Here is a 24,263-nt window from a genome sequence, read left to right as displayed (position 1 = left end):
TTTTAATACGATACAGCTTGCAACCAGGCAGCAAAACATTATGTAGCCTAGCAAGCTAGTGCTAGCACTAACGGTTGTACCAGCGTTGTCAAATCATGCTCTAAAGTTCGTGTGTGTGAAGTAATTTAAATTACAATAACGTAATTTAATTACAGTAAGTTAGCACCCATTATTTCTGTCATGTTGTAATGTTGGTTTGACCTGACTGATTAGAATACATGAACTGACTAGATTACTTTTGAAGATACTCAGTATACAGTACACAAGTATATACAGTAAATAAATAAGTCATTTAAATGGACACATTGCTCCATTTTGTGATCGTATCGGTGATCGTTATAGATTTTTTTTTTTTTTTTAACTCTCTAATCGGCCCCAAAAATTCTGATCATGTAAAACCTACTCAAAAGTTACAATGTGTTAACAACTACTTTACATGGACCGGTTAATTTAGGATGCCTAATATAGTATGATTAGCTTCCTATAACACTATTATACACGTCTCATATGTCGTTCCTTACTTCCTACTCCTTTTGAACATGTACATGCCTTATTTTTTTTATTTTTTTTTTTGCCACTTTCAATCGACCATCGTATGTTGAGGTTTTGATTTTGTATATGTTCAATAAAGTTGAGAAAAAAAATAATTCTGCTTGGAACACAAGCTGATCAGGCAATAGAAATCATGCTTTGGAAAAGTGTCAACAGAAATGCACTCTGTATTGAACATAAAATAACGAGACGGGGGGTGGCATCTGCTCGATCGGGTGGGCCACTGCCACTTCATGCTGACCCGAAACGATTAGATGGTTATTCTTCAAGCAAGGCGACACGAAGCCAACATTGTGAAAAGTGCATCCTACCGAGCCACCTTTACGAGGAATGGTAATCGCCCCCTCCGATGGAAAATAAGATTTACGACGAGCCATCAATCCACAGCACGCATTATATGACCAACGCACACCATGCAGAGGACTATTACCAAGCCCTCACCCACAAGCTGGACAGTGCATCGTGACATGAATTATTCAAAATTACTTTAAATCTCCCAGCGAGATGGATCCACAAGTGTTGGGATCCATTGGACGTTTACTTCTTAACTGGTTTGATATCTGTACCACTGGCATCTGTATGCTCGACAACACTTTGACATACAGTAATTCAGGATAAATTCTACTCCCAAAATGACGACAACAGCCAAGTTGAAGTCCATTTGCTCTCGTGTAATAACAGACCTTAGACCTAGTTACGGCCCATTATCTGCCTTCGGGATGTCGGCACACAAGAAACATGGGGCCCCGTTAACAAAGGGCACCTCCTATCTCTTGGATGTATGCACTAATGGCAGCTATGGAGGGTCTCTGAGAACTGAACATGGCTGCGAGCGGGCGATAACAGCTCTTTTGTTCCTCGCTGTAACCATTATCTGAAGGACACTTGTGTAGCTCACAACCGTGTATACTGTATATGTATATACATGGTGATGATGTATTTTGTGATTTTGGCTGAAATTTTACTATACCGTATACCCTCAATCCTATCATATTGTTCCATCTATATAGCAGCACTTGAAAGATTAGATGGCTCATGCCCAGCTTTTTGCATACAAATGTAGCAAATCCAAATTTGCTGTGTGTGTGTAAACATGGGTTGTGTCAATTGTTAATTTTAGTATATCGTTATCCTAAGAGCAAAATTGCCCAAGTCATTTTTGAACATTTTCGGAAAACAACAACAACAAAAAAGCAATTCAACAAACAACGTAGATTATTGACAAAAAAAATAAAAAATTAAAATCTTGACCATTTGTGAGACAGTGTCCGAGGACTAAACAAATTTTAAGAGTTAGGTTAATACAAACTGAATTTGCAGTTATATTTTGAAAGCGATTTTTAATTTATTTTATTTTTTTAAATCGAAGTGATGCTTTGAAAGGTTTGTAATGTCATACAGTCATTGAAAGTACTTCCGTGACAGGCTTGTGTGAAATTGATGTTGGGAGGATTCCAAAAAGCCGCGCACGGACGTCTCCAAACTAACATTTGTCACCTGCTAAATCTATATTAGGATCTTAATGGCTAAAATGAGATAGCTTCAGTTTCTACTGAATTGAAGGGAACAAAATGATACGATCATTCAGAAGCACAACAAATTAACCCCAGATGAGATTTAGCAGATATAGTATAAGTGTCAAAACATGATGCATGTGATTTCCTTTTCAATATTTCAGTTGAAACCAAATGCACAAACTGGAACAGTTCAGCTTGAACTTGGTTGGATATAGTATTTTTAAATTTATACCAATTCTAAAATACATACTATGAAAGTTATAATTTTAAGTATGCATCGATTTGGGTTTGCAAAATGTATATTCGCCTCAACATCAAAGTGAAATATTTGGAATAATACCCCACCATCAGAACAACATTGATGAATATTTTCAAAAGTGTAGGCCAAGTTGTACACGCATATGCAAACAAGGGCATGAAAACAATGCTCATGATGGAGGTAAATTGTTGTGGGGTTTATCGTTTCATATTTTGTTAATTTCCCATTAAACATCCTGCACTTTGATCAACACTCGGTTATAAATGCATTTTGTCAGTGAATAGGAAAGAATAAAATCCTCCCTCAAATAATGAAATCACAGGTTGAACATTCCCCCCCCCCCCCAGAAACTGATGGCAAAATGTGATTTTTAAATATTCAAAAAGCCCATTACAAAATGTATTTTCCCCATATTTACATTGACATACATTTCCGTACATTACATTTTAGAATCATTAACATTATTATCATTATTATTATTTGCCGATTAGCCTGGGCTACCAACTCCTCATGAATATAAACGCCACAACATCCAAATGAACCACAATATGCTTCCTTGCACAGTAAAGCGCTAAATTATTGGTACATTTATTTTCAAGAAAGAAATGTATGGAACATCTGTGGAACGAGCTGAAACGTGCGAGCTGGAGCAGTTGACCGCTGCCAAAGGTCCATTAACAGCTACACAAACAGTTTGATTGCAGTGATTACCTCAAAAGGTTGAACAAGAAATTACGATGAAGAGTACCATTCATTTGTGTCTTTTTAAAAAAAATAAAAATAAAAAAAACACCTGTTGGGCTACAGAATGCCTGTTTAAAGATAATTGCTGAAAATGCAGCTTTGTACCATTTTCCAGATTTTACTTTATTTATTTTTTTGGTGGCCCTGTACGCACTTCGGCTCAGGCATGAGTCACCCCTCTCCATTATATAAAAATTCAGCAATTACCTTGCGTAATTCCAAGTTATGATTACTTGGCCCAACTCTACCACTACCACGTGCAGTTAGCCAAGTTGCTAACTATGCCTACAGCCTGAAAATGCATCTTCCGTGGACGCCACAATTTACAGAACTGCTCTAGCATTATTTACATTCCCATGTTTTATGTATTTTGTGTTGTACAGTAATACGTTGTCGACAACTAGCAGGAAGTATGTGCTCGTCACCGATGTGTCAAACCGCCACAGTGCAGCGAGGGGGACTCGTTACATTTTCTTGCCTTAATTATTGGTGGCAGCCTTCGCCAGTATCGGCCCGATACCCGCTATCGGTACCCGCGAGCTAGCCGGTGCTAGCGCTTCTCGCCATGCAATGGAAGCCCGCAGGACGACCCGGTAGGATCTATTCCAGACACCGAAGGCTTTAATTTGATATCTTTTCACAGGCACAAAATAAGATGCTAGACAGTGTTTGATTGACAGTTGACGGGGGCGGGGCTTCAGCAGACAAGAGCAGAGAGAACATTAACATTTAGCCAACAAGTATATTAAACACATTCTTCCCATATAGTAATGTAATGAATTGTGCCTTGTGTCTGTAACTCAGTTGGAAATGTTCAACTTTGTCATGTCATTACTTTGTTTGTGTGTGTGCCATATCGACCTCTGAGACATACTGGGTGAATAATGAACGTGCTCCAGCTGGTGTATGATGTTCTGCAGGGTGAGGCGAAAATAAATCCCACCCCTAAAACCTCACACACAAAACCCACACAACTTTGGGGTGCCAAATCACGAGGAGAATCTCTGACACCGAGTGCACATCAAGGAGCACCACAACAGGTTGAGACGTTAAAAATCTCTATTATAATGTGAACATAGACATCAGATGTTGGCGTTGCACATGGTAACTACAAGCGACGGCGCCATCCACCAAGCACTTCTTGTTCACTCATCCATGTCCTTTATGAAATTGCCGTCAGGAACACCCGGCCGCCAACGTCCCTTTTCTTGTCCACAATAAACAAACCGTCAGCTCCTGCTGCCGAAATACTTAATACACTACATTGGAGCCAATAGCTTTCATTATAATCCCTGTTATCATTTGTCACAATGGATTTTAAAAAGCACTACAGTTAATTGAGTGAATGCGGCTGGGGAGCAACGAATCCCTCAAATGTGGAAGATGAATGAATCGTTTTTGGTGAAATGTAAAGTTGAGCCATATCGCAGACTGTCGCCAGACTTGAAGAAAGACATCACCCATCCATAGACGTATTTGAGGTAATTAGTTAATGTCACCTTCAAAAATAATTTGGTGATTGCATTGCCTTGTGCCAGCCTAAAAACAACAAGCTGCCGGCCTACAAACATTGTCCAATCTGAAAAAAAAGTTTATTTTCCCCCAGTTATCTTTGCTAGCCATTTTCTTATTTCACAACATTAAAAGGTCCCATTCCATCATCTACGCGGTTTGTCAATTGAATGAAATAGCCTCTGAACACAAAACCACTTGCGAAACGGGAGGATTTCAACTCTCCGTCGTTGTGACGTCATTTCGCCAATTAATATTCCAGCCCCTGTCCCATTGGTGGTTGCCCACTCATATCAAGAATGCAAAGCTTAAACTTTGCGTCACCTGCCAAACTCAGAGGAATTGTGGAATAAATGGCTTCAATAGACTTGAAATTGCGCCGTGTTCGGGCCCATTTCGAGGAGGATGACTTCAGAAGCATAACACTGCTGGAAGTGCGTTTCTGGGTTTCGATTGAGCGACCTGGTGGCTGCCGCCAAGCCATGCAAATACAGTATGCAAAAATGTGTGGTGGTTTATAACAAGAACTTAAAAGTAACCGGTATAGTTATATATGTATAGTTAAGTGGTTGAATGGGGGTGCAGGACAATCCTCAAAATATCTAATTTTCACCACTATGGGAACTATGTTACGAGAGCATTTTAAAAAAAAATATATACATCAACAAATGCTCAATCCAACAAGAGCTAGCTTTTTCAAAATAGTTTTGTTGTGCCAAGTTATCAAAACGGGTAATGTATGTAATGGACTAATAATTTTGACTTCTGTACATTTCCAAATGTACTTTTAAGTTGAATCAGTACTTTTGGAAGACAATTTTATGATATTTTTGTTTTACACGAGTATCTTTCTACTGAAGTACAGTATGTGAATGTTTATGTCATCTCTGGTTGTACGTTTTACTTTTTGCCTTTGTTTGAAGACACTGGTGATTATATAAATCTACCACAGTATTTCTGTAGCCTAAAGCAGCTTTTTGCCTTTGGACTAGCTGTGGAAGCGATCAAATCAGGATGTATATTGTTTCACTTTGTGCAGACATGGAATGAGAAAAAGGGAAGTCCAGCAATTAATTCAAGCATGGTGTCTGAGAAAATGCGGTATTTGAGTATATCATTAATTGAATTACTGTATAATGCTGTATAAGAGCTTTTCCTTCAATCGTGCACAATCTCCTCTCTTCACGTCAGGTGTTACCCTGTGGATAATTCTAATTTAATGATCCCACCCCACCACCAAGTCGGAAGCTTCTCGGGGGTGCAACCACCGGAGATCCAAAAGTGTCCAGCTGAATGCTGCGCCTCACTTTGAACCAAACGCATGTCAATATTGGGACAGTGAGTGTTGTTGAGGACCACCAGTTGCTTGTCTGGGCCAGCTGAGGCGCCACGATGGACGCGCAAAGACAATTCAGATGAACGATTGCGTCTGCCTATATAGTAACTGATATTTAAAAGTTTGTCAAGTTACAGCTCCAGCATGGGAAACCGGCCAGCTCGACTAAACTATTGCAGATAAAGCTTGGTGAACGGGACGATCAATGTCAACGCTCTCCCTAACAAAAAGCTCAAAAAAAAAAAAAAAAAAAAAAAGTTTCAAGCAAAATGCCAATACAAAAACCAGCGAAGCCACGGGGGTGCATGGGGTCACCTTGCTGTTGATGAGTCTCAAGGAGGCAAAAGATGCTTTCCCCTCTTCTAATTGTCCGTTGTTAGCTACGCCATGTGTTGCTAAGGGCTTGAGTGGCATAAAAACAGGAGTCTGCACTGATAGTCCACTCAGAAACAAAGTGCCCTGCGCAGATAGAGGACAGAGGGGGCTACTATTAAAAGAGCAGCTGTCTGAAATGAAGTGTATCAGCAGAGTCCTGATTTTGCTCCGAGCACCATGGGGATTGCCAAGGGCCTGTCAAAAATGAATCACCACCAGCAAAAAGGTCATTTGCTCAGGAGGAAGCCAATCCCATTAGTTCAGATTGCTTACTCAAACGAGCCATGCAAAAGCAATTTCCAGTCAGTGCGGGCTGCTATCACTTCAAACACCTTGTCGGCCTCCTGCATTTACAGCACCTAAGAGATTCGGCTCATAATCATACGTTCGCTGAACAAGTTTAACTTGGAATGTAAACGGAAGAGTGAGATGTACCATATGGGTACGAGTATCTGGCCACCTGGACATTACACTGACAGGAAGTGGAACATGCATGTGAAAGTACAGTGGATCCTCCGTGGGTTGCCAATGCCCGGTGCGTCCTTTTAACCAGTGGATCTAACCTGTTCAGTATTAAACTTTTTGGTCACACTTGAGCAATGTGCAAGTAAGTTAAAACTTTCAATTTCAGTGTCGGCTACAGTTGTTTCATATTTAAGTGAGCATTTTGGACTTAAATGTTTGTGAATAAAATTTTCTTGGAGTTGCCTGATTTTGCGATTTAACGACATATCGCTAAGGACCGTTGTCAACACAAGTTAGATTTTTTTTTTTTTTTTTTTCAAAATTAGCCTAAATCAATAACCTGGAACCAGAAAAACGCATCTCGTATAGAATGGCAAAAATTGACAAATAGTATCCTCCCCCAAATCTAACTACCTGTTTTAAATTGAAAGCCTGAAACTGTACCCCAAAGTATGATCTCACTTTAATATCATTTGGAACTCAACTTACATTATCCTTGAACAACAAAGGCCTTTGCATATTTGATCTAAAGAGCCTCAGACATATGAAGATGCAGGCATGCATGTTGTCGCTTCACATCCTGTACATTACCAAATACTACTTTCCTATTAGACATTACATTTTTCGGGTAGTACTTTTTCTTCCTTCCGTGTTTGCATCTTTTTTTATTACCTTTATTCAATTCTTGCTCCTCTGGGCTCAGTCACCATATGAACATTACGCAACGTCCACACCAGGCGCTTAAACGTGTAAGATGAAAGTCGAGGAGCGCGCGACGGCGTCAGCCATCAGCCAGTGGATAACGCCGTGCTATTTTAAGGATGCTGGGAGGGAAGATGCTCACAGTTGAAAGCCGCTATGGGAGCCTCACACTCCGCACAAGTCGCTTTATCTCGTTGCCAATTTAGGAGCTGCTCATCTGAGCTACCCAAGCGCTCACCTTTGGAAGAGTGAGAGGCAACTGAATTCAAGTTCCACTTTCCTGCACCCAATATGTCTTCATTTTGAGACTCCTGGTGGGATTATCGGCAGGGGATTGGTTTGAGGTGGTGAAACCTCAGGACCATCTGTCTAGCGTTGATTTTCATCAACCCCCCCCCCCCCATCCCCCGTCTCGACACTTCCTGCCAGTGAGACCTGCTGGTAATTGGGTTATAGAGGAAGAAAAGGAAAGTGCCTCGCCCATCTTTGGTGGTGAATATAATGTAGACATACCATTCTACTGCAGTTTACACTAGTTGTCAAGAGGCTACCGGGCGAGATTTGGGCATGCACTTTCCACTACTCCCCGTCCTTGTCAATATTGACACCTGATTAAATTTGAACTGCGAGTGCGTGGCAACCCCGAGGTGAAAGCAATCATCGCACACATGCACCCCGAGCAGAAAGTCCTTCTGTTGTAGCGCTGACGTGCCGTATTTGATAGACTGCAGGCAAACAAGACAGAGCAAGTTCACCTTCTGAAATGTGTGGCCATACTTCCATAGCTGCACTCTCAAGTCATTGCAACGGCAGTCCGCAGACCGGTATGCGAGACATTCGTTCGCATAGAGACCGAACAAAAGCAGAAACAGCCACCTGTGCCTGGCTTGCAAGATGTTAACCCGTTCATCTGGGTCACGTGATACGGAAAATGAGAGAAGAGCCTACAAAAAAAAAAAAAAAAGTTTCATCGCCTCATCATATTACATATACAACAAATTGATGGATAACTAGTTTTAAAAACAGAACTCAAGTTTAATAGTTTGTTCAGCTATTCAAGTTACTGTAAAAAGGGGTTTGGTAATTTTTAAAAATTGCTCGCAATATTTCAACACTTAACCTTCTGATGCATTAATTATGAAAGCCTTTGTCAAGATTCTTTTTTGAAGTGTTTTTAATTCTTCTGAGGACATGGGGGGGGAAAAAAATCCAACTTTATTCCTCCAAAAATCGGATTTTTTCATAAAGTTACAGACATGTCCAATCCAGTGGACTACAAAACCACAGGACCACTATGCACCAGAGGGTTGAATATGATAAAAATGTGTTACAGATTTTAGCAAGACCTATGGAAGTTGACATGATTTTCTTACGTGGGCCACAAAATGATGTGGTGGGCCAGATCTGCGCCCCGGGCCTTCAGTTTGACACCTGTGCAATAGACCATCTTAAAATACAGTTCTATCCCTACAGGTGACCGTCGAGCCCACTTTGTAATGTGGCAACAGGCTCCCAAATGAGGCATCGAAGCCTTCAAAAGTGCTTGGGCACATGAAGACCAAACAACTGGCGTTAGAACACAAGCCTGAATTTTAAATCAAAGTGGAAAATATCCAGAGATTGCCAAACATCATTTCCAATATCTCCTCTTTGTGAAGCAAGATTTTCTCCAGACAAAATTAAGAAGCAGACAATACAAGGTTGTGGGCTGCTGCATTATAACAGAGATCGCTCGTCTGTGTGTTATGGCGGTTCCATGTGTGCGGAGACACTTTACAGCTAATCTTAATCATCGTCATCATTTTGTTTGCCTCTCCAACTTCTGCATTTTTTGATGCCATATGGTCCTGGTAGGAGACTTTCTACATTAGGCATGCTTACATGTAATCAGCTCCGGTTCTCTCGACCTTTCAACGTACAGGGATTTCCTGTCATGGCTGGTGGTGTAAGGGAAAGACGCATTGTTAACACACACAGAGCAGACTTGACCTGTGCGTTACATGTGGGTTTTTTTTTCTACTCGAGAGAGACACAGGAGGTAAGCTTTGCAATAAGCAATATGTCCCCACCTGGCCTGGGGTACCAACTACAGTAGTATGGAATCTGTGGGAACTAGAGACTGCGTTGCACTGATTGGTTGACTTATTAGATTTTTCTAACAAATCCCCACTTCTTGTAACAAGACAACAGTTTTCCATTCCAAAGTGACCTAAACTGGAACGCGTTACTTTACAGAAACACGTTTCATCTGATATTTTTCTTCAAGCTTAATATCTCTGAAATTAAAGAGGTGTGTTCCCGCTGGGTGACAGAAAGTGGTGCTACCTCCGACTTGGCCACAGCAACAACATTCAGGTGGCAGGACTGACACATGGAGGGGGAAAATAAAAAATTAAAATTAAAAAAAACTCACCCTCAAGCACTGTGAGGTCACACCGTAAGGTTTTCGTGCCCTCAGTCCCTAAAAGGACGATTCCTCTCTCTCACCGCAGACCATCACACCGTCACCCTCTCAGCTCTTTTGTCTAATTACCATCCTTTTATTGCCGTTTAATGAAACTGGCCCAAGCCTGAAGTGGTCTGGGGGAAGCGTGCTCAATTTCACAAACCATCGAAAACATGGAATCAATAGACGGTAAAGCGCTACACAGGTTTTATGGCATGAAAGGCCTCGCTCACTGCTAATTGATTATCTATAATGTCAAGAAAGCACCCTGAACACGGGCTATGCACCCGTCCCGCCTTTTCAGCCAATCTCAGAAATTGTCAAAATGAAAAGTCGGATAAATAACGCAGCGCGCTGTGAATTAATTCTATCAAATCTATTCAAAAAGGCACAATTTAGATTTGTTTCAATCCGAGCGGCAATAAGATTGGATTAACAGCAGCAATGTAATTGCGGGGGACATGAAGCATGTGCAATGCGGCAATAAAACACGATTACATGTCAGCACCAGCTCAACAAATGGTCACGATCTGCTCCTCACACCACCCATGCACCTGAACCTATATCAAATCACGTTAAATATGGGAGAGGGCTTTATAAAAATAATAATAATAATAATAAAAACATTTCAGTCAACAACCGTCCCCCACATTTTAAGCATTTACTCTTTTTTTTTTTTTTTAGCTCCAGCATGTGTAGCAACATGCATACAAATAACAAAAGCTCAACCAAGTACTTTTTGGCCACAAAAATATTTAACATATTGACAACATTCAAATCAATTATCCATTTGTAGCGCAATCTCATGACAGTATGCTCCATGCAGTGTATTCTCTCATGTTATGGTGCATTGCACTAATATTTTGAACTTTATTCCGTGTATTTTAAGTAGTACTTTGCCACAAAAATACATTTTACCCTTCCATGGAGGACTCAAAATATTTTATCTTTTCACTATGATAGCTATATTTTAAAACAATGCTTTGCCATGCGGTGTTACATTGTATACATTTATGTCATTAAGGGGTTTTTGATCAATAGTCTATGACCGTTCAATATTTTCCTAAGATTCAATTCAGATGCCGGCACACTTATTTAAAAAAATAAGAATAATAATTAATAAAAAAAAATAATAATAAAGTTCACATTTGGTGCAGTAAGGGAATAAAATGTAAAATAACTGTGAAGACCGGAACATGAAAAAAACTGCTAGCAGTTCATTAAATTAATAAAATGTATATAATAAAAAATAGAAATATGTATCGTAGCTTAAATCTTTCCATTTTAGGGAAGTGCAGCATCAATAGTGCATCAGATCAGTTTCCATGCTATAAAAACACTAATGGCATTTGTGATTGCTTTGGCTCCATCGACTATTTTTAATGCCACTTAAAGGTCCAACTTCACCGCCCCCCCCCCCCCCTCCTCCTCCCCCGTCCCCCCTCTCCCTACTGCAGTGATTAATGTTCATGTGGTGCCCTTGAGAATTAGTCAAAACGTTCGGCAGACTACCCAATGCATCTTGCTAGACTTGATGTCCGCTAGCCAGAGCCTGAGCAGCACTGCATTTGTTTACAGAATAGACTTGTGGCTGCAGCATGAGAGCGTTACACTTCCTGTCACTTAAATAATATCGTCTGTGTGAGAACTGTGGACCATACCACAAAACAAATCTGAATACATGCAGCAATTCAGTAATTTTATTTTTTAAAATATGCCAAAAGTAATCAGACAGCAAAAAAGTTACTCAGTTTGATGACACTGTTGGTAGCAAAGTGCTTTAATAATGATCTTGCATTTGCAGGCTTTTTACAATATTGTCAACACTACTCTGCCTCAAGCTCCATTGCCTTACCACCATCTTAACCCTACTGTATTTCCATGTGTGCATATCTTAAGCACAGATGCATTGTCTAAATGAATTGCAGTACAGTCACGTTGCCTGACAAGGAGATGAAAAAGAAGGTGGGATTAATCAGGTTTTTGTGGCATGATCCTCCAGTGTACACATCATATTCTAACATAGGCTCCACCAATTTCAAGTACAAATACTTGCTGTACTTGAGTAGAGTTTTCAGGTATTGGTACTTCATAGTAGTTTTTTTTATATTTACTCCCTACATTTTGAAACTTATTTGGACTTTCTACTCCTTACTTCATCAAAGTAGGCTTGTTACCTTTTGACTTCTGCGGATAACGACATGACGTAAAAAAGATGGAAATAGAAAGGGAGCGTAAACAACAGCAGCAACAGATTCTCAGAAGCAAGATATTCCAGATCCATGGCCTTAAGAGAATTGGTTGATGACTACAAGAATGGTTCGTTGAGAACCCGGTGCCTTGTGCCAGCCTAAAAAAAAAAAACTGGTTTCATGCGTTCAAAAATTCTAATTTAAAAAGTGTAATCTGAAAAAAAACAAAAATGAGGTAATATTTTTTTTGTTAGTCATTTCAAAACATGAAAGGGATAGAAACACGTTTTGGCAGTGTTCCTGGTGTTTTTTTTCTCCGCAGTACAACTACTACGTATGTTAAAAGGAAACTATTGTGTGCAGACTGCAAAGTTTCCCCCCATTCCAAGTTATCAAAACTGGTAAAGTATTGGATATAATCTAAATGTGGAAACGTCAAGTGGCCACTAAATTAGAGGACTTCCTGTGTATGCTACAGTAACGAGCATAACTAGAATTGATGCCATAATTGTTTGAAGCCGGACTTGCCATTCCCCCCCCCCCCCACCCCCTTTACGGCTGTTGTCTTCTGACAAAAGTTAGTTGTGTGGTTGCACAGTGCTTAACTGAGGAAGACTAAAAAAACGGCGACCAGGTCAAGGATCCTGGTTGGGATGCAGGTCTATGTTCTGGAGCAGAGCCACATGATGCGGTCCGGCCTCGCCGGGCTTTCCAGCTAGGCCGAGGTGACTCACAATTGTGACCTGGGTGACTCATCCCGGCTTCAGCCTCGACCCAGAGACCAAAAAGGAGTCATAACACACGCGTCAAGACGCCAAGGTCCAACAGAACGCAGCTGCTGCTCATCTGAGTCACAGCTTCACTTCCAGGCAAGCTCGTGTCTAATCTAGCAACTGCTTTCAATTCATTAATGAATTATTAAATGTAGGACGAGAGAGAGAATGATTGCAATACAGTACGAGCAGGGCCTCTAATTTCTACCTAGCAACACCATTCAATGCACCTCTGAGCCATAAAATGCAAATATGATTACAATGATAGCATTAAGGCTTTCATGTGTGGGTTAATTAGCATCCTTTTGAATGTGTAAATCCTGTAGATTCAAAGATTAAATTATTAAAACTGTCAAATGTAAATATGTTGCAAGGGGAATGTGGAAATGGCATTGCAAGTCGGTCAGGACTTTTAATTCATGCCAAGACATGAGTAGACACTTTTGCATGGCAAGAAAGGAGCCCAGTGGAAGGTAAAACAGATTTAAACCTTGTTTTCAGACCATTTAAATTTTACATGACTATAAAGCCTTTCGGAATTTCACCCTTCACATTAATTGTAACTAAGTTATAAATTAGGGAGAGAGAGAGGCGACTGCTTAATCGTTTGTGCAAAATGCTAAGATGACTGCGTTATGAACACTGAAATTCCATAAAACGACAGATTTTTTACATACTGTATAATCTTCATCATTATGAAACATACCGCAGAGGCACAACAGTCATCAATGACAAGTTAAATTCTTAATTAGCAAAACGGTGAGTGAAACTGGAACATGTGAAATTGAGAAACATTCCCAAACAAGATCCCTGAAGGTTTAAACAAGCAGCCCTGAAAACGAGAAGGAAAGCGATTTCAGGGTCACATTACATAACACCACTGCAGGTTTTGCAGGATCTGTGCTGTTAAAAGTGCACATCATGCTGATATTTCTGAATTTATTCGGATTCATCACATCAGCCTCCAGAGATGCGATTGCATCTTCATCTACACTCTCTAGGTCATCTCAGAATACTCTTGCTCCCTAATGTTCTTTTAAAATGCGTTATCAGTCACAGTAAATGAACCACAGTATGATTCCAATCAGCTTTTACAGTAATTCAATCAAAGTCGACAAATGCTCTTTGACAGCCAAAGCTCAGCCTTGTATGCTTCTACAGTCCACGCTTCAAAAACGGCATCACATCCTGAAGTAAATCCGTTTCCAACAGGGGGACTGCAAAAAAAAAAGGAAACAAAGGTTTAATATTACTACAGTGAAAAACGCTCGTGTTGTAATAGAACAGAAAAACAGAAAATCACCCACTCTCATATCCAAACAGAAATAGACAAAAACAAACCAACTCAGAAGCGGATCCCCTCCAACTCGGTTTGTTTTTGCATTTTTTTTAATTGTCCTCTATACCATTTCTCAAGAAGTGTAATGATGAACCCAAGATCAATCAACCCCCCCCCCCCCCCCCGCCCCCCTCCCCCCACTCCCCCCTCCCCTGCATCCTTGCCCTGACCTTTGGCTTCAGGAGCTTTGCTAAAACTATGGCGGAATACCCTCCTCCCCCCCCCCCCCCCCCAAAATAAAGTTGCCAACAACTGCGCATTAAACGGGCAAACAGACAGAGCGAAGGGACCGCAAGGATCTGCGCTGGACTCATAAGCGGAATTAGCAACCTTCTGTTCAACTGGTGAGTTTATCACCTTTTTTTATTTTATCATTTGTACATTCCAAAAAAAAAGAAAAACTTCACACCAATCGTGTTATAGTAACACTTCATTCTCAATAAGTCCTCCATGCATATCAGCCATCACGTCCGATTTTTTTTTAGAGTTAATGCTAGCTGAGTATTGGTAGCGCTGCTGATTTGTTGACGCTAAAAGAAACGCACCGCCCCTTTTCCCAAGCCATGCATGAGATTTGCCCATGGTCATTCCATGCAAAATGAAGCTTTTTCACCTATGGATTTTCTTTAAATTACAATTCTGCTCTGTGTGGAATGTAGAGAGGAGTAAACCTCCAGTGGCCCGGGTTCAAGGTTCACACTGCCACAGAACAGGAGCTGCTGACTCTGCATGAGGAGGCCCTCATCTGGCTGCGACTCAGCAACACGCTTGAGAAAAGGAGTTTGTTTTGATACAATAGCATTATAGAAAGAAATTTATTAGTGGATTCCCATGCTTCTCTGCCTGCAGGTAATTGGCCATTTGTGAATACAGGCGTGTCACAGGCGGATTCTTGATTATTATTTTTTTTATTCATTTATTTTTATTCTCCTGTGATAAAACCACAATGTAAATTTCTAATCTTTGTATTGCGTCAGAATTTAGCCAATTTAATTTCATTTGCAACTTTCTGAAAATGTTTCCCGATTTATGCATGCAGAATCAGAAGCTGTACAGTTCAAATCCCTTCACCGCTTGGCCCCAATGCAAGTGGACCATGAGAAGAGAAATGAGAAAAGTTGTAATTAGGGGTGTAGTCATTACATTTTAAGAAAAGCCACCTTAACTGGAACAGTTGTAATGAGCATGAAAAAAATGACGAGGATCTTTCCACACAATATTCAATAATTCCCCAATGAATTACCCGGCAGGTCTCCAAAGAGTGTTTTGTTTACTGTTGAGCGGGAAATTGGATTTTCACAAATTCACAATAAGTACTCTTTTATTAAAACATTTTCAATGGCAATCCATTATTTTTTTTTTTGTCATATGACTTGGTTACAAAATTAATTTGCAATTGTCACAGTGTTTTCAAACAATTGTTGCTGCACTTTGTCAACCTAATGGCACATGGATAACTTTTTTGAAGATGTAAATCAAATTTTGCATGTAAAACCCATTTAACATGCTCAGATGCTTGTCTCCAAATTGTTGATCCAGTGTATCTAGGAAAAGAAAGAAAAAAATGAACGCGGAAAATCCAAGTGGACTTGCATTACTTTGACATCATGAACTTGGAAGCAGTGCAGGGAGCTTCCCGCGTGTCCCACAGAGACTCTCAGGTCATTGCGAGTAGAGTGGGAGGTCGCCGAGGAGCCTCCGTGTGCATGCGAGCAGCCTTTTCACCAAGTGTGATAAGCGGGAGGCTGTGGAGGCTTTTTTAGGGCGCATAAATGTGGGACACGGTGGTCTCACTCACTGCAAGATGAATGGACACCCCCCACTCTTATGGAAACATGCACAAAGCTTCCTATTAGCGGCAGCCAAAGCATGCATAAAGAACTTTTACATCTCATTAAGAAGCACACAAACACCGGCTGCACTAGTGGATGAACGCCTGTTAGTCGGAGTACACTGTCGGCCAATAGAAGAGCTTTTGGCACAGGACACACTCCTCGCCGGAGAAAAGCCTTTTATTTCACTCGCAGTGGTTCTCTAGGTGAATAATCCTGTCAACAGTGCGGTCGCTGCCAAAACATTAAATCATCATCCAATTATGATGCCTTTCCACTGGACTTCCAGGATTTTGCTGGGCCTTCTGCTGAACTGGAAAGCAGAGCAGCATTCACATAAGAGGCAAAACTTTACATTTGTTTTATCAGACAGTATCGAGCCAACTTGGACAGCAAGCCACGCTGGCACTTAGCGTGGAGGCTTCAGTAAGATAAAAGCTCCCATGGTGCAAAATAGAGACAGGGCTAACACCGTCATACATGATAAAGCACTGGCTGTGCTTAGAATGCTTGTCCTAAGTGGACACTAGAATGAATGGCATAGGGACGGCTGCCAGAGCCAAGGGCAAGGCAAATTTTATGTCCCCCTAACATGTGGACTCAGTCAAGAGCCCCCCAAGCACGTCAGGAAACTTGAGAAATGGACTTGAACAGTTTGGCGGCCGAAGAGCTTAGAATTCGACTTTCAATTTGAAGGCAGATAAATTTGTCTCAAATCTTTCTAAAGCGTGTCTTTCAGTTCTGAAAATATCCCGCCAGGTTGCCAGCCAATTGCAGGGAACAGACAACCATTCACACTCACACCAATGGACAATTTCAGCCTGGTACAGATAAGGATATATATATTTTTTAATCTTAGAAATTGTTTGTGTTACAGACCCCACGAATCAAGATTTTAAAAAAGGCATTTAATAGGTTTGATCGTACTGTGTGTGGTTCCACCACCGATCTAGAATCGAGTCCTCCAAGACAAATCTCACGACACGATCAAATGGGATCGAACAAAAAGAAAAGAAAAAAAACAAAAACGTGGCAACAACCGTGAAACAATACTCATCTTGGAAGAGGACACGAGAGGAGGGAATGATGGTGGTCTTGGGACTCTGATGTTTAAAAAAAGACACTGGGGGGGGTTACGATCCTGGCAAAGTCTTGATTCGGATTTGGTTGTAAATACTGAACGTTAAATATTTACGATTGTCGGCCCGACCCGTTTTGGACCCTATTACCGTGACCGATTCACCCCAGGACAAAAACAGCCTTATTATCTTTGTCTTTACTGGGCCTGGTTGAGATTGGACCCCAAAACCATTTGACTGCTAACTACAACCTCGCTGTGCTGCACTGATTCATTCCCAGATGAAAGTAAGGGGAGGGGTTTGAGAGTCATGCCACAGACACTTTATAAAAAAAAAAAAAAAGTAAATGGGCTAAAAAAACTAAACTTGAAAAAACTACAGTACTTCACCCAGGATATAGCGACGGGTAAACAATGAACCCTCGTTCATCGTGGGGAATACGTTCTAGAGCAGGGGTCACCAAACTTGGGTATTAATACGAAGTTTGACACGTTTAAAATAAATGTGCTAATTATGGTATTTGTGAGTAAATCATCTCTTCATCATTGTTGCGCCCATTAGCTCGTCTCCAAGAACGTTAGGGTTTGGTCGTTGTGCTGCAATACTGGCCTTTGAACGATACCACTTTAGAGAAGGTTTAATATTGTACTTTTGGGAATAAAACTGTTTTAAGTCTCACAAGATATATTGTATTATTATTTATTGGGTTAGTTTATTTTTTTATTCAAAGATTTTTCATGCAAATGTAATCTGCCCAATGGACTCAAAAATGACAGCATTAATACTTATTTACGCGCATGATAACATAATGAGAGAAAAGATGCCGATAAATGAAAAGGGGCCCAGAAGTCTCTGAGGACCAGATGGAATGACTTTTCTACTATTAATTGGAAGCATCCGAAAAAGGGGGAGAAGAGCAAAAGTGTGGGGCGTACGATTATATAAACAGACCGGCTAAGTGTGGCAACCTACTTTTGCCACGGCAGATATTCCGTCTCCGCCCGCGGGAGGCAATAAGGCGTCCTGCAGTTATTGAATCGTCTTCCTTCACTTCCTCTTTTGGTGGGAAAGATGCTGTAGGACTGCAGCACCTTCAGTGCAATGCATGCAGACAAATAAGCACCACTGCTCAACACTCTGCCTCACTAATAACCCACTTGTAAACACCTACACAGCCCCTTATGTTTTGCAACCCATCGACAGTATAGCACGACTACATTTCACATCCAGTTGTTTGAGCGCTTGACAAGACCATTCTGGACTCAGCAGTGAAAGTCTGATGGCTTAAGGCTGACAAGTCTTCGCTTTGTCATAGCTTCACTGTCCGATGATAACCTTTTAAGTCAATTTTATAACCATTTTGACTGTCACACATTCTCAGTGTGTAACGACAACAAGAACCAATGAAAACAGGTTTTATAGTGCCAGGCTTTGAACAAGCGTCTCCAATGGCCAGCCAAACCACCTTTCACGCATTTCTCAAAACACATTTTCAAACAGATACACATGCAGCCATTATGATTGATGGCGAATCAATTGATGCCATCATGACAAACGCCTGTATTGGCACAGTCATCCTGATTCGCAAACAGTTCTTTCCTTTCATGGAAACTAATTTCCATTTTTTTTTGTAGGGATTCCGCAATACCAGTATCGCTAGATGTGTTGATACTCTACGTCTGTATTCGTATTCCGACTAAAAAACACACTTTCCCAGCCTAAGGTAATTTATGGGAAGGTGGAGCAGGAGGCAGGTCAGTTGTGTGAAGATATTTTAACACAGATTACAACAATTTGTTAGCAGACTGCAAAATGGATGAATTCCGCTTTCCGAGTTGCATACAATTGTCGTACATTTTATTTACAATCTGTGGTATTCTTAAACCACTGGTGTCAAACTCAAGGGGGGCCAGATTTTTTAACATAAAAAAAAGAAAGGGGTTTCAGTGCATCCCTATATTTGTGCTTTATCTAGTTAACGTTCTATAATTCTAGTATTATATAATAAAATAACAGGTTCCAATTCTAGCAAGAGAAACCTGAAACATTGATATTCTTGGAATCATCATGCTTTCACGTCTGGTTTGGAAGAAGAAGAAAAAAAGCGGTAAATAAACCCCGTCAGCCTTGACCGTTCCTGTCGCCGTGTACGCGACTGACGCACAACATGACAAAAGCTCGGCGCAGGCTGCACACCGACGAGCAAAAACCTGCCGCTCCGATGTGGCGCCTCCGGGCCCGAGCAGCGTTGCATAATGAAGCCATGTGCCAGCGTAAACTGCGAAGATGTGCAGTGTTGGTGTTCTTTTGCAATGCGGTAGAAAAGGGAGAGGGGTATTGTCAATAGGGGAGGAGACAATGGGCGGACAAAGTGACCCACATACTGGAAATGACTGCAGGCTTGCAGCTCGCTTGTGAAAGACAATTACTAGGAGACTTGCCTCGGAGCATGACAAAATTTATGAAAATATGCTCAAACTTGTATTGTTCTCTGTTCGCTGGTCACAAATTAATCTGTTCATTCTTTGGGGAAACCTATGCTTGGTTATTTGCTGAAAATCTCACCTAGTCGCAGTCTGTGTTCTTTGTGAAATGCCCCAAGAAGTCGCAAGAAACCTTGTCTAAATAAGAGAGTAGTACAGTAGTTGGTCCAAGTAAATGTGACATCTTGACAGAGACAAGCTTCGCAAGTTGGGGAGGAGCCAAGTGGAGCCTGGGTTGTTCTTTTTACATGTGAACCTTGGGTGCATTTCAAAATCAAACCTGTAAGTAATGTAAGCTTAGTTTGAAATGTTATTGAATTGTTTTGGCATCATAGTTAGTGGTGTAGTTATGGTTTAAACTATTGATACAGTCGCAGTTACAACTTTTTGACCGTTGAACTAAAAATGCCATTCTGTTCCAACCTAGTCCCCATCCCCAAAAACATTTGATGCAGTGAGAAAAAAAAACGCATTTTGGATAGAACAAAGCGATAATGTGAAGAAATTGCTTTCACAATGCGTAATTACACGACACGCTGTGGTATGTGTGTTGCGTGTGTGCCTCTAAGAGGCATGGCCTAGTGACTGGCGAGTTGCACGAGTGGTGGCTGCAGCAGTTTCTTGCAGGTGTTCTCATTTTCGTGTGTTGAACTGTTACTTAGAAAGTAGCGTTGACGTTGAAGTGCTACACCTTGCCAACATGCGAGGGCATTACAGTCCAGTTCAACACATCAAAATAATTCAACAATCAAGAGACAGCCCCTAACTGGGAAGCCAAGCTTTCCACTGCATGTGCAATTTAAACATTTTATGAGGGGGGGATAAATTGATGCTTTTTCCCGCATCAGAGCTGGGTTCTCACCCAACCCAAATAGCAGTGAATTACTATAAGTGGATTTATATAACAGTTCCTGAGGTTTTACTCAATTTTGGAATTGTATGGTGGACCGGGTCAAATACTCTTGCCGGCTACACATGAACCACGTGCCTTAGACTGCCGACCTTTGCATTACAGCTCCAATCAGGAGAAAGCGCGCATGTCTTGTGATAGTGCCGCAGACACAAATAATGGCCATCAACCAAACGCCGCAACCGGCTTCCAGTATCGCTCAGCCTCTAATCTAAAGGCAGCCGATGAACAATCGACAGAACTTCTCACGTGACCGCCTCTCTGCCTTCAACACTGGACGCATGAAAACTGTCCAACTCGTGATGGAGACACTTCTAATCCTGAGACTTTTTTGAACACGAGAGAACGCAGCGTGAACATTCAGCCTGATATGGACCAGCGAGCCGTCACAATCCAAGAGTCATTGCCTCCCAGTCAAAGTCCCACGCAGCCCCTCCCCCACACACGCAATCGAAGTCAGGCTTGCCTTTCTGTAGATGATCATGTTTGGAGAGTCCTCATCTGGATCTGTGATGTCCACGAGAACGCGCTCTTTGGAGCCTTCTGCCATCTTCACTCACACCTGTCAGACAAAACAATAACATTCTGCCATTTAAGGTTGCGGATTATGGCAATTTAGACCTCCATAGAGCGACGCTCTAACATGGACTTGGTATGAAATTGTCAATTTCATTAAAAAAAACAATTAAAAAAAAAAAAATATATATATATATATATATACACATATATATATATACACGTATATATATATATATATATATATATATATATATATAAGGATGGCAGCAGCTGATTGGGCGGCACAAGAGTAGCAGAGATGACGAAAGCAGGTGTAGACAATAACACGAGCAGCTAAGTAAATGCCAGACACAAGAAAACCACACAGAAATCAGCACAAAATTAGCACTGATGGGCGAATGGTAAAAAAAAAAAAAAAGTCATACAGTGGACCCCCACTATATTGCGGTTCATTGTTCGGGCCCACTCTAGATTTTTAAGTGATTGCTTTTTTTTTTTTTTTTTTTTTTTTTTTAAAAGCTGTTCGCTGGAATTGCAGCTTCCAGTTCCAGGAAATTGTCGCATCACAAGAGGAAGGGGGGGAAAAAATCCAAACTTTTTTTTTCATTATGCCTTTAACACTGTTAGTTTAAAAAAAAAAAAATCGGCCTACATGATTTGTCTTTTCTTTTTTTTTGTCAAGCTGTTCTCTTGAATTACAGCTTCCTGTTCCCAGGGGAACTATTGTCCCACTGCAAGAAGGAAGAAAATGAATTTCATTTTGCCTTTGCCTTTTTTTGTTTTTGTTCCCTTTGTTCCCTATTGTTACATCTCAGTAGGAAGAAAAAAAAAATCACTTTAAAAAAAAAAAATTAAATAGTATAATTTTGTCTTTAACACAGTTGAAGTTTTTTTGTTTTTTTTTAAAAGTCAACTTTTCTGGAGCTGTTCTCCAGAATTATACCTTCCTGTTCCCTAGCGAGCTAATGTTACACCAAAGTCAGTATCTCACAGCTGATTTTCGCTTAAAATATGCATTTGCATGTTTTTTTTGTCAAGCTGTTCTCTAGCATTACAGCTTCCTGTTCCCAGGGGCCCCCTTGACACGCCATTGTTTACATAAAGGCAGGTTCTATGCAATCCATAAGGCTGTCTTTCTGAGCAGACGATGCAAAAGATTAGCTGTCTGCTCAAAGAGAATCAGTCATGTTTTTAAATTTTGCCTTTGCGCAAGTCAACAAAACTTAAAAACACAAATTTTTTTAGCCTCTCTCATGAGAGTTTTGCCACTAACCGACCGATCCACAGCAGCCACTGCCATTTTCCCTTTAAACATCAGTTTAGCTCAGCATGTTTAAAATAAATGATTTTTTTGGGTTATTTTTCTCACGATTCTCCACCTCCTCATTTCAAACGACAACAAAACCCAAAAAGTGGACACCCTAAGGATCATCAAATTTGGAATTAATAGTACATTGAAACTTAAAAAAAATAATCAAACACCCGAAGAGTCATACAAACGGAAAAATGGAGGAAAATCATCTTTATTATGAACAAAGTCACACAAATCTTCAGGAACTCTCGTGAGACTTGGTCACATTTCATGAGACCTTAAAAATGTAAATTACATCGAAAAAATTTTTTCACCTTCAAGGTAACGTGTCACACGTTACTGTACTTTCTCAAGTTCTCAACCTTAAGCGAGCTGGCTTGCTGCTACCTAAAGATTGTACGATTTGGACTTCGGACCACGGTAGAATTAAATTTTTAATTTTTATTTTTTGGTCTTCACGTGAGGTATCAGCAAATCTCATGATACTTTATCATGTCTCATAAGATTGTCACCACAAAAAGAACGACTCTTTCAGTTTGTTCCTGGCCATTTTGGGAAATCTTTAAGATTTTTGGGGATGTTTCTTGCTTCTTTTACTGCAGAAAGTTTTTAAAAAACATCAGTTCTTGTCATTTGTAGGAAATATCCAATATATTTATTTTTTTATTTGTAATCCTCCAAATTCCAGTTCATTTGAAAACAACCTAAAATGTTCAGTCCACATGTAATCTTGTTTTTTTTCCTTAGGATTTTGCGTGTTTTTTGTGATGGTACAACAGAACGATCGAATTGATGGGAACGAAGGAAAATGTGATAATAACCACAGAGGTAGAAATGGTAAATGTCTCTGCCCTGGCTACTCAGTACAATATGGCAAATAACAAAAGAAGGGGTTCTGTTCTGCTTTGGTGATTTTAGTGTACTTCAGTCAGTCAGATTTATTTCTTTCTATTCAGTTCACATAAGAACATTGTACACGTCAATACCTGCATGTGTACGACTTGAAAATGTTCTTACTTTGCTCACCATACTGCACTACTCGATCCTTCTGTGAGAGGCAAACATGAAGAACCGTGTGTCGGGCGTGTAATCCAACCCCCTCACCTCTGTCTACGCAGCCCGATTAAAGGACTAACAAAGGCTTTAACCCATTTAATACACACAAGAGCCCTCGGTGGCAAAATATGTGTGAGGCAGGGTTATGAAAATCCTTTGTAGAGTGGAATTAATTCAACACAGAGCGTCAGAGAGAGGGGAGGGAGGACGCTGGCGAGCGGAGACCGCCTGGAGAAAGTGATGGCGAGCTTGTAAATAAATCTCTTAACAGCCGCTCTCAAAGCGGTCAGTGGGCGAGTGGGTGGGGAAGGCGTTTCATGCGGGGGAGATCAGAGGTAACCATCACATGATTGAACTTAATGCTGTCAACAATTTCGAATAACAGCTCACGTGGATAAGTGATAACATTTCACTGCTGTAATTTACTGTTGGGAATAAAAGACAGCCAACGAGCTAAGGAGATACACAGTAAATTCTTGAAACAGAGTCAAACAGACTTCAGTGCTGTCCAGCATGTCAGTACTACGATGAAGGCGCACAACTCTAAATTGGGATATGTCAGTATTGTAAAGCTATCCATCCATTTTCTATTGTGCTTGTACTTATTAGGGTAGTGGGTGAGTTTAAACCTATCCCAATTGAGTTTGGCTGAGAAGTGGGGTGCGCCCCGGATCGGTCGCCAGCCGATCGCTGGACAAACAAGCGTTCACACTCACATTCTCACCTATGGACAATTTAGTGCATGTTTTTTCGAATGTGGCAGGAAGGTGCGATGCCCTACAAAAAAACGCAGGGCTAACATGCAAACTCAAGATTGGCACCCCGAACATCAGAACGGCCAGGCAGAAATGCTAAGCTCT

At 40.8% G+C, this 24,263-nt stretch overlaps 1 protein-coding gene across 4 annotated transcripts in view; it reads right to left on the bottom strand.

The window, feature by feature from the left end:
- Window positions 1-24,263, bottom strand: part of LOC133412716 (regulator of G-protein signaling 6-like) — a 41,666-nt gene that overhangs the window by 16,712 nt on the left and 691 nt on the right. For all 4 annotated transcript variants that reach the window (XM_061696293.1, XM_061696294.1, XM_061696295.1 and 1 more), the window contains exon 2: window positions 20,983-21,078. In XM_061696293.1, the coding sequence (XP_061552277.1) occupies window positions 20,983-21,066 (84 nt within the window). In that variant the 5' untranslated portion in view covers window positions 21,067-21,078. The remainder of the gene's footprint in view (window positions 1-20,982; window positions 21,079-24,263) is intronic.

This window comes from Phycodurus eques, chromosome 14, assembly GCF_024500275.1.
Source record: "Phycodurus eques isolate BA_2022a chromosome 14, UOR_Pequ_1.1, whole genome shotgun sequence".
Classification (NCBI taxonomy): Eukaryota; Metazoa; Chordata; class Actinopteri; order Syngnathiformes; family Syngnathidae; genus Phycodurus; species Phycodurus eques.
Note: the sequence above shows the minus strand (reverse complement) of the source record. Positions and strands in the feature narration are given on the sequence as shown.